The sequence below is a fragment of the Podarcis bocagei genome (assembly GCF_964188305.1).
Source record: "Podarcis bocagei genome assembly, chromosome: 5".
NCBI lineage: Eukaryota > Metazoa > Chordata > Lepidosauria > Squamata > Lacertidae > Podarcis > Podarcis bocagei.
The window spans coordinates 56,561,546-56,573,494 of record NC_138129.1 but is presented as its reverse complement, the minus strand read 5'-3'; the positions used below and the strand labels follow the sequence as shown (position 1 = coordinate 56,573,494).

Genomic DNA, 11,949 nt, shown 5'->3' with positions numbered 1-11,949 from the left:
TTCCAGATGGGTGTTCCTTTTGGAACCAGCATCAAAATACCAACCCATACCCCCCTACCCAACACAATCCAGACTTACCCTTCCTCTGGAAAATGAGGTGGCCCTGGTCTCAGCTGACCAGTTTGCAAATTAAGCCCCAGCCTAGAAACATGCTAAAAAATTAGAACAGCTTAATCCTTGATATACTAGCTATTCAGTTACAGAAAGCTTTTGACTTGATTAGAAGACAGCAGTCTGAGGTGCCAGGAGGATCACACTTGCTATCTGAAGAGGGTTTCTGCTGAAACCATCCTTGGCTCAGAACCAGGCCTGTGCAGGTAGGTGGGGGAAGCTGGGTACAATTGCCCTGGGCTTTGGAGGGCTAAGCTGGCCAGGGGCATGCTGGACTTACGCTGCCATGCCAGGCCTCAGAGAAGCTCTGCATGGGCCTGCTGAGAACTACAGCAACACTAGACCCAGCAGGCATTCTTGACTGCAGAATGCCACCTGTGTGTAGTGTAGTGGTTAGAGTGTCAGATTAGCACCTGGGAGACCAGGGTTCAAATCACCACAGGACATAAAGTTCACTGAGCAACCATGGGCCACTCACTGCCTCTCAGTCTACCCTACCTCACAGGGTTGTGGGGAGAAAATGAGGCAGAGAACCATGTGTGCCACCTTGAGGTCCTTGGAGAAAAAAGGTGGAATGTGTATGTGTGCGTACAGACACACAGGCCACTTCTCAGCCTCTCTGGGGTCTAGGAATCTAAAATGCCAAGCCTCCAGACACATGAAACAAGAAATAGCTGAGGGAATGTGCAAAGTGTACCCCCCTTTCACATGCACCCAGCTTTCTGAGTAAGGAGCGTGTCTTCGTCCCTGACGCACCTCAAAGCAGAGCCCTCCTTCGCCCCAGTCTATGTTCCCGTCGGATAATGCCTCGCCCCGCTCTTTCGCATCTTTCCTTTCGGGATCTCTCTCCCCTCCCTCCCGGGAGTCCCGTCTGGCTCTACCTTGAGCTCCGCGGCGCTTTGTTTGTGCACCAGGCGCCCTCTTGCGGCAGGAGCCGCCCTCTCCAGGCTTGGCCGCCGCGAAGTCGCAGGCGGGATGGGAAAGAAAAGTTTGGGAAAGTTTGGAAGTTGCTGCGAAGTTGTTTCTTTTTCTCTTTTTCTCCCTTCTTTTTGGCCTCCTGACTTTTCCTCGCCGTGTTTGAAAACTGACATGATGACATCCACAGCAGTGCCCGCCTTCCTGTGCCTGTTCAAATAGCATTCCCTCCGTCTCTCGCCATCTCAAACCCGGGATCGGCACCACCTCCGCCCCCCCCCCCTCGCAGACAAACCTTGACTCTCCCACCTCCTTCCTTCTGAAGGCGGAGAGGGGGGGCGGGTAGAGACCCAGGCAACTCCTGGGCAGCGCAGAAAGTTTACCGCGCCGAAGAGTCCCATTGCCCCCCAAGCATGACAGAGGCTCAGGATCAACGCCGGGACCCTCAGGATCGCCCTTGTGGGGCCATTTAAGTCCCCATTCTCTTTTTTGCAAGCCTTCTTCAGCTGCTCCCTCTTCCCTTCAATATTATTATTATTATTATTATTTTATTTTTGCACTTGTCAGATGCGGACGGGACCGTGGCCGGGACCGAAGCACCCGAGGCGAGACCGGGCGGAGAGTTCCCTCTGAAGGCAGCCGGCAAGGCGGGTCCCCCGGGAGGAGCAGGATGCAGCCCCACCTGGCGCTGATGTGCTTGGCTGTCGTCGGGGGGGTGCTGCCGGCGTCGGCGCGCCCGGAGCCCAGGAGGCGCCAGCAGATGGACCCAGGGCGCTGCGAGCTGCCCCGATCGGTGAGCTGGAGGAGAAGGGAAGGAGGAGGCCCGGGGGTCGGGGTGGGGGGTCAGTGATTGCCGGTGCTTAAGGGGGGGGGGAATCAGGCGCAGAGGCAGCGCCACATGCCACCGTCAGCTTTGGGACTCTCCTTCTACTGCGATGATCCCCAGAGACAACCCATAGTGCCGGTGCCCCTTTCTAAGGTTGCTGAAGATAACCGCCCTTCCGCAACATCCGCACTACACTAAGGCGCGGGCCAATTACGCGGGTCAGTTCCTGCCTTTCCTGGCTGCTCCTGGGTGTCCTAGCGAGGAACCCCTCTGCAAGTGGAGAGGGAGCGAGATAGAATGGATATGGCTCCTACTAGGGAGCGCCGATCGTCCGCCCCCCCCCCCGGGAGGCAGAGGTTGTGCCCCCCGACACCTGAGGAAGTGGGGTGGGATCGAGCGAGCAGGTTTGGGGAAAGGAAGCGATGCCCTTCTTTCCTTCTGCGGGTTGCACAGCCCCTAGCACACTGCTGGCGTGAAACAGGAGTAGTTGGGACTACTACCGGTTAGGGCACTTTGCCTTCCCGTCCTTGGGTACCACTTAGCAAGAAATCTCTCTCGTCCTTCTGCTCCTCCTCTATGGAGGTGCCCGCAAAACAATCTAGATTTCTCACATAACTTGCAACATAGTTAATGCCAGATAAAGGACTGGAGCCCTATTTCCAGAGTTCAAGAAACATTGGCAAATTAGTTGAGATTTGCCAGGTAACCCTTTCTCTCCTCCCGTGTGTGGCAAGCTTGTCAACTTCCCCATGGCCACAATTTCATATTTCGACAGTCTCACAGATCCTTTAGATCTCCGGAGAGATATTGATTTCCTGCAAGACCCTGTTAGTTATGTTGAAATCTTCAATTTTCTGCACTGAATAGGCTAGGGCTATGGGTTGTATTCAACTTTCATAGACAATGTAATGAGGTTTTTGTTTTGTTTTGTTTTTTTTAAAAAAATGCTGCTTGTAAGTTATGGTTCATAGGAACAATTCAAAAGGGCAGTCAATGGGGGACTGTATAAGAGAATTCCCCTGCAGAGTGATCCATATTTGTCTACAAACAAATTTGCTCCAAGCTGAAACTTTACATTGTATAGCACAGTGGGTTTCTGTAAATATCAAATGAAGGAATAAATGACCAGAAGCTCTTAGCCTGGGTTGGATTTCTGCCTAGATAGTTAAATGTGTAAAGATTCTTTGATCCAGTTTGAAGTATGAGTGTTTATGGGTGTGTATGGGTATATATCTTTTCAAAAACTCTCTCTCTCTCTCTCTCTCTCTCTCTCTCTCTCACACACACACACACACACACACACACACAACACACGATGTAATGCTTGCATTCATTCTCACATGAATAAGATATTTCTGTGACTTTATACAATAATCCCCACTTCATAAAGTTAAATCATAAGGTTTTTGGTGTGTGTGTTTTTTTTTAAAAAATGCTTAGTTTTATTTATATCACTTAATTGAATTTGAATACCACTTAATTGTAAATAAAAGACTCCAGTTTTATTGGTATAATGATCTACTCAGTTTTACCACTCCTTTAATCACAAAGGAACGTTAACTGGTTGATAAGGCATAACTAATCAGACAACTTTGAGCCTTCATCCTATATTTTATCTTTCTTTCCTGAATGCATGGTTTTTCTACTTGTCTGCTCACATGTTTAATTGCAGACTATGTGAGATTATGGATGCAATCCAGGATCCACTTAACCCAGGGAAGGTCATGCTGGGATAGTTTTACTGGTTTCAGTAGAATAACCGCAGCGTCGATGAACTCTGATTTGCAGTCATGCTTGACTTTCCATACACATACCATATCCACAGGCCTACACGTTGCACATTGCCGCTTCAGTCCTACCAGTCTTATACTGATTCCAATAGATAACTTGCTTTCATGCCAGCATGGTTAGGGCTAGGATATTGTGTACAATGGCAGCCCTCAAAACATTTTGCAAAGTTATGCCATAGGAAATGATTTCAACCACAACGCTGATGGACAGTTCCTGTTTGCACCCCCCCCCCTTAACTGGTCCTGAATATACTTTTCTCAGCGCTTTATACCATGGGTAGGCAAACTAAGGCCCAGGGGCCAGATCCGGCCCAATCGCCTTCTCAGTCCAGTTTGTGGATGGTCTGGGAATCAGGGTGTTTTGACATGAATAAAATGTGTCCTTTTATTTAAAATGCATCTCTGGGTTATTTGTGGGGCATAGGAATTCATTCATTCCCCCCTCCAAAAATATATATAGTCTGGCCCCCCACAAGGTCTGAGGGATAGTGGACCGGCCCCCTGCTGAAAAGGTTTGCTGACCCCTGCTTTACACCAAACTGACTCTTGCCTTCTTTTTCATTCCCTTTTCCCTAGCAAAGAGACTTGAACTCTTTCCTCTGGACTATCCGGAGGGACCCTCCGGCCTATCTATTTGGAACAATCCATGTGCCTTACACACGCGTGTGGGACTTTGTCCCTGAGAACTCCAAGTCTGCTTTCCAAGCCAGTTCCAGTGTGTACTTTGAGCTGGACCTCACTGACCCCTACACCATTTCGGGCCTGGCCAGCTGTCAGCTGCTACCCCACGGGGAGAATTTGCAAGACGTGCTCCCCCGGGATCTTTACCACCGCCTCAAGCGCCACCTTGAGTACGTCAAATTGATGCTCCCTCACTGGATGACGCCAGACCAACGGGGGAAAGGTCTTTATGCCGATTACCTCTTCAATGCTATTGCTGGGAACTGGGAGCGCAAAAGGCCCGTCTGGGTGATGCTGATGGTCAACTCCCTCACGGAGACAGATATCCGTTCCCGTGGAGTGCCCGTATTGGACCTCTACCTGGCTCAGGAGGCGGAGAGGATGAAGAAAAGGACAGGAGCTGTGGAGAGGGTGGAAGAGCAATGCCATCCACTGAATGGGCTGAACTTCTCCCAGGTAAGGAGATGCAGGCCGTACACACACTTTCTAGAAGTCAAGATAACCTTCTTCCTTAGAAAAATGACTTGTGTTAGGTTGGGCCAGGCAGAACCTTGAGACAGATATGAAATAGAGACTAGTATGTCTCATATTTAGTTTCTGCTCATTAACGAGATTATTCTATGAGAACATGGGATGTTCATTCTTTCCTACTGGTTGTGTCTTGTTCTCAGATACACATTGCGTATGAACCTAGGTGTTTGTGGGCAAGGAAATGTGGTGTGTGTGTTTTTTTCTGATCGAGTGGCAAAATTCGTTTGAAAGCTTAGGGTGCTGTTCTTTCAGGGGGAACATAATATGTGTGCATACACAGGCCCAGCTGTTGCATATGCTTGAGAAACATAATGCAGAGCAATGATGGAGGAGACATTGCCAACACAGTGGTGCCTCAGTTTCTCTCCATCACACACACATTGATCATGATACCAGGCTTTAAAACATGATCGGGTCCTAAAGGCAGAAGATAAGCCATTGGGTATATTCAACACAAGCAAATGTCTGATGGTGTTAGACTTTTTGTAACAAGGATGGCTGTGTCTTGCTTTTATAATTACGTGATACCCATAGAAAAATATACATGAAACCATGTCTCTCTACATGTTGAATGCATACTGTGGATAACAGACATAGTATGAGAGCACATGATGCTTTCACAGTGCTGACCAGGTTGAGCTCTGGTCAGTATCTAAATGGGAGGCTACCTAAGGTTTGCCTAGGGAGGAGTGCATGTCTGCTGGCTTGAATTCCACCTTGAAGGAAACATTGCAATTTTAAAAAATAAAAATAAATAAATAAATAAATTAGATACCTTCTCCAATATGCGCACCATTTTGTGTACTCTTTCCTTTATATATTTCACCTGACTTACTTAGATCAGGAAGTGAATTGCTTCCCAACCTGTTACACATAAAGCATAGCAGTTTGTTGATCCTGCAGCATTTTCTAGGAATCTCGTCACTTCCTGTTTTAAAGAGCTAAGGGAAAGAAGGAAGGAAAGTTCCTGCATGTGTTTACTGTTTTTATAGCTGTTTGTATATAGAGAGTAAAGAAGTGGCTTATGTTGTTATGAGGAGAGTTAACTTTAAATTTGTTGTGAAAGACAATGTGTTTATTTAAAAACTCTCTTCTGAAAAACTTTTGTCTCTCCATTTCTGAGGGTAGATCTTGTCTTTGTTGACAGATCTCAATATAAGTCCACGCTATATATTATTTAGGTTTAAGGGATTCACCAGCATCTATTCTAAATTTAGCATTTTTTTCTGCAATTGTTCATGTTAAATCCAAAAGTCTTGGTTACCTGGCTTGTGTCTGGTTTTTTTTATCACATTTTAAATCAGAGATGTCCTCTATTTACAACAATACCCTCAGCACTGGACACTCTTTGCTTTCATAATCTATGTATCTTTCTTGATAATGGGTTTCAGATGTTTTTCTGAAGAAAAAAATTCTCTGCACTATTTTGGACAGAGTGGCTGTTTTCCATTAACAATCTCCAAAATATCACCTGTGAAAATATATAATTAGTTGATAGGTGTGCCAAAAATAGAAGGCTGGGTTGGAATAAAATGGGAAAAACATGCTAGCTGACACATGATTTACTAGTGCAGTGTATCCTGTTGGTGATGTTGGGCTTGCTGGACAAATAACATCAGTCCTTCTATGACCCCAGCAGAAATGTACACAACTCTGGAGAGAAAAGCATCAGGGACTTTTCTTGGCAATTTTTACAACTGTATGACATTCATTACATAACTCTCCAGAAGTTCCTTTTCAAGTAAGATACTTATTTCAAGGCAGAACAAAAAGAGCAGAAGTGCTGTTTCTCCTCCCTTTGGGGAATTTCTCTTATTTCTATGGCTGTCAACTAATTAAACATTTTAGCCATCCAATCCAATATTTTACTCTGTTGGCAAATATATCCTTAAGACTGGTGTAATAATGGGATTGACTAGATCCATGAACTATTATCTTATTCCAGGGTTGCCAGCACACAAGTTAGTGTGGATGTTTAAAATGAGATTGCCATTCGATTCAATTTCTTATTTAATATTTTCTATTAATTAGCAGACTAATCATGATACACGTTATGTTTTAGGGATATTAAGCAGTTGCAAAATACTGTAAAACTGAGCATCCTTTAACAAGCATTAGTGTCAATTCAGGTCAAATCTAAACCCACTTTAAAAATAGACAAACCCAATTACCGGTACTCAGTCACAATGAACAAACTCATCAATGTTTTTGATCCTATTTATTTTTAAAGTGAACTAGATGTAAATCTTTTCAATTTTATTCATTTGAAAATTAAACAAGGTACTTTTGACCCAGCTTTCTCCAAAGAGCTGTCAAGTTTTCTACATCAAGTACACTCTATTTGAAACAAAGTTCAGAATAATGAACCAGAAACATAAGGTACCTCTGAGGACACTGAGGCTCTATTAGGTTAAATAGTACTCTGATAAAAATGGATAGTTGGACAGTTTTCAAATGTGAATTATATTATACATTTTTGTAGATGGGAGTTATTATTTTCATTAAAAGAAGAACGTCTTGGAGTGGGACCTAATAATATTGATTTATTTTTTGGTCCCTGATTTTAATTCTACCAGCAATCACTCTGCTACTGTTTTAGTCATCTTTTTAGCATAATGGAGATGATGATGATGGAGGAGGCAGAGGCGGAGGCAGAGAGATACTCATATATTCAAGAAGGGTTTTGGCTTCTGAACAAAAGTTGCTTGTTCAGAACATGCTGCTTAGTAAGGAAAGCTGAATAATCTCTGCCATTCAGGAAGAGTTTTAAAATCTCTTTCTCAAATGTGAAGTATTTGCTGCTGAAGTGTTACATTAGACATCACCACGCCCCCAGGGCAGCCACTGGCCTGTAGAACATGCTTTCATTTTGTTGGTGCAGGTCCTTGTGGAATAAGTGGAAGCGGTCAACAGAGTACTGTGTGACCTCAAATTTGAAAAGTCCCTTTTAAAATTCCCCCTGATTGGGAAAGCAACGTATTCCAAAGTAACATGGGAGGAAAGAAAGCACAACTAGGCTTGCTGATCCTCTTCTGTCCTTTTTGGTGCTGTCTAAGAACTGGCTGCACTTGGCACCTGGCAGATTGCTCAAAGGGAGCAATTTGTAATGTTATCATTCTGTCTAGCAATCCCACTGCGTGGTGTATTATGGCCTTAATTGAAAGGAGTGGATTATGATGAACTAGATTTCCTCTCTTAATTCTAAATCTTGGATCTTCTCCTGAGAAACATATAATTAGTGGTATTAATGATGGAAATTAGAAAATGACCAGAGTTTGTATTCCAGTGGTATGTCTAGGCCGATGTGAACATCTGTGATCGTTTATAGCCCTGAATCTGTTATGGGCATCAGTTGAGTTTGTTTTAACCTGCTTTCAGCATTACTTTAATTGTAATATATAATCTGAAAAATTTGGAAACAGAGTCCTAGAAAGCATGCTGTACTGAAACATCCTTAAGCATTTGTTTTCAATCTATCCAATTTTCAAACACTTACTGAGGGAAAATAAGTGGTTTGCTTCTCTTCCAGCCAGTCCCTCCCCTTCTCGAAGTGGTTAGCTTCTTTCTTTCTTTTTTACCCTTTTCTCAAGTTTCATGCTACTGGAAATTTAAATAGGATGGATGCATTGTGTCTGCTTAGTTGAAGTTGGCTTCTGTTGGTTTCTGAAACAAAGTGAAGATGCTTTAAGGATAGGGAAGAAGATCCCATCTTTGGAGCATCCACCACTACTTAAAATACGATGGAGATTTTAGTGGCATTTGTATCCCTGAAGACTTTTATTGTATCACATTTAATTATGCAAATTTGTGTATCCCAACCCAGTTTCCATGCTTGTGTGCTCTTGCCCAGCTCCTGGTTCATTCCAATTTCAATAGTGGCTTAGAATAGTGCTTACTGCGAGAAGTAAGGTTACAGGGAACCAGGCAGAGGGCTTTCTTGGCAGTGGTGCCCGCCCTGTGGAACACCCCCCCACCAGATGTCAAAGAGAAAAACAACTACCAGACTTTTAGAAGACATCTGAAGGCAGCCCAGTTTAGGGAAGTTTTTAATGTTGGATCTTTTATTGTGTTTTTAATATCCTGTTGGAAGCTGCCCAGAGTGGCTGGGGAGGCCTGGCCAGATGGGTGGGGTATAAGTAATAAGTAATGATGATGATAATAATAATAATACCAATACTACTACTACTACTACTACTACTACTACTACTAATAATAATAATAATAATAATAGGATGCTGTAGAGGGGGGTATTTGCAGTTTGTGACTCATCAAGTCAAAAATCTATTCAACAGTCATGAGCCTGCTGGATGCCTGAAGTGCATTTGTGCAATCCCAAGCGTGTGGCAAAAAGAGAATTTGCTGAGCTCGACAGGCTGCCTTACACAACTGGTGGCCTGCATTTGGCTCACTGGGCCACAAATTGCACATTTGACTTGGGGGGGGGTTTACAAGATCTGCTTGGGATATAGTACAAAAAGGTATTAAATCAGTACCTTTTATAACTTACTTCTCAAAGCTATTAAATACACTTATTCAAACTGAAGATATGTCTTTTCCCAGAACACCACAAGCCCATTGCGGACTGTTTCCTATGCCAACTGTTTATGCCAAAATGAAGTGGTTTGTCTCTAAGGCTGCAGCCAAACTCCTGATCTGCCATGTTGGGATGGTTGAATGGGGTGGAGATCTCTTTCTGCTCATCTCAAAACAGCTCCTCTGGCCTCTGTCCACCTGCTGAAAGTGCAGGCAAACAGAATACCACTGGCAGGATTTCTGTCTGGGCATTCCAGGGACAAGGGAGAGGGAGAGGCTGGATTCTGAGCTGGCCCCTCTGCCATGGCTTGATGACATCAGGCTCAATCTGGGCCCAATTCGTTCCACTGCCTGCAGCTTGGTATAGCATGGGGCAGGGTTTTGTGTGAGCTCCAGCCTTCTGCCCGTTCCTGGTTACCCCAGCCTCTCTTTATTTCAGCAACCCAATTTAGGTGAAAGAAGTCATTTTGATGCTGCTGCTGCAAATCACTCAGAGATCTACAGCAGATCCCAATCTCTTTTCCAGCAAGTAGGTTTTGCTTGGCATCAAGAGTATGAACATATCAGTATCATTATTATTACTCTTTTGAATTATCAGACTCTGAAGATTCGTTGAACTCAATGGAATTAAGTTAGTGATAAAGTTACCATCAATCTGATCTAGGTATGATTAAGTTTGGATCCAACCCAATTTATCTTCTATTTCCTGAAAATGCACTACTAACGTATTCAATTGTATGCTAAATTAGGTGGGATTCAGTGGATCCCCAGAACGTGTTTGAATGCAAAGGCTCATGAGATTGACTTGAATAGTTGATTTAGAGTAAGTGTGCACATATTCTGTTGGTGTAACCTGCCTTGTGATCTTCGGCAAAACGTGGCTTATGTGTTTCATGAATGAACAAGGCTGTTTGTCTCTCTTCCATACATTAAACACAGAGGGCCAAAACAAAACAGATTCCTACATTGCCTATCATGAAGCAGCTCTGGGCAGTCAGAGGAGGCTCCATTTTCAAAGATTCAAAGCAGTGGTGACCTGGGAGTGCTGTTTAACCCTTTAGCCTTGCACTGTTTCCCCCAAATCTACCCTGCCTCCCAAACGTGCAATTAGCCCTGCTAGGGATCTAATAACAGCTTCTTGGGGAGAAAGGAGCAGGGTCTAAAAAGCAGGACAATATAAAGAACTAAGGATACCTCTCCCCAGCACCACTGGGGGGGGGGGGAATCTGATTATATGTACCAAATCATATCTGTTCTAGACCAGAAAGAAAACTTTCTGGGGAATGAGCTACCCTTAGGTGCCAACAAAGGACATGTTGATGCTGCTGTAGCCTAACAGGACTTTAGTATTATTAGTATTAGTATTGGTATTGGCATTATTTATTAATTACATTTGCATCTAACCTTTCCTCTAAGGAGCTTAAGGTGGCTTACATAATTTCCCTTTTCATTTTATCCCCACAAAAACCTTGCAAAGCAGGTTAGACTGTGGGTGTTTAACTGGACTGTGGGTGTTTAACTGGTCACCACATGAGCTTCATAGCTGAATGGGGATTTGAACTCTGGTCTCCCAGGTCCTAGTCCTATACTCTAACCACCGCACCATGCTGGTTCTCACTGGCCCCACACTTGTGTGAGGTAATAGTGTGCCACTGGTTTTCTCTCTTTCTTTAACATTAGCTTCGGCATGGAAAAACATGGCTATCTCTCCCAGCCTCAAAACTTCAGGCCAGTCACCAGCACAGAGAACCCAGAAACTTGGTTTAAGTCTCCAACCTCTCCATCTTCATCCTCATTTCTTTCTTTCTGATTTTTCATGTTGCCTTTCTTTCATCTCCTATCACTGGCCCTTTGTATGCATCCTTAATCCGCCTGCAGTTGGAAGCTAAGCCTTTTAGCCTCTTGCTACATTTTTTCAAAAAGTTGCCTTGCTGAGGACTTGACATTAGCATCTTGATTTTTTAAATCTCTTCATTGAAATCCCTCTCCATAGGGAATTAGGTTCTTTCTCCTTCGATGGGAAATATCTGCCCTGCCTGGTTTCACCTTCCCTCTTTTATTTTTGCTCATGAATTCAGTTATCTAGATTGCATGATGTCAACCCATGGTGGAATAAATGCAAAAAACAGACAAAATATCAAAGTGGAATTGATTAGATCAAGGGCAACCTCAGAAGAAGAAAAAGAAAGTTTCCAAAGCTTGTCACCCCAGACTTCATACTTAGCCACTCCTGCCTTTTTCCTCTCTTCTTTTTGTGGATAGACAAATAAACTTTTTTGCTTGCTTCCCTCGGCATTAAGTGGCAGAAGTGGCTTTGTTAACAATGTCAGTCTTCATTTCCCAGCTCCCGCTGTTCTATCAAATCCTGAGACATGGCAGCTCTGATTACTCTATTGATAGAATTACAGAGGCTACAAGTGCTATTTAATGAAAGGCTGATGGGTGGCCCATCATATTTGGTCCCTGACAGATATCTGCACTCTCTAAGCTGGTCTCCGCATAGCAGAGCAGCAGGAAACATTAATATACACACAGGACCATATTTTGATGTGCCCTTTGGCT

General features: G+C 44.0%; 1 protein-coding gene across 1 annotated transcript in view; it reads left to right on the top strand.

The window, feature by feature from the left end:
* Window positions 1-1,071: 1,071 nt before the first annotated feature.
* TRABD2B (TraB domain containing 2B) overlaps window positions 1,072-11,949 on the top strand; it is a 252,380-nt gene continuing 241,502 nt past the window's right edge. Inside the window, exons 1-2 of the mRNA XM_081193184.1 lie at window positions 1,072-1,819; window positions 4,219-4,779. Coding sequence (XP_081049310.1) covers window positions 1,697-1,819; window positions 4,219-4,779 — 684 coding nt within the window. The 5' untranslated portion in view covers window positions 1,072-1,696. The remainder of the gene's footprint in view (window positions 1,820-4,218; window positions 4,780-11,949) is intronic.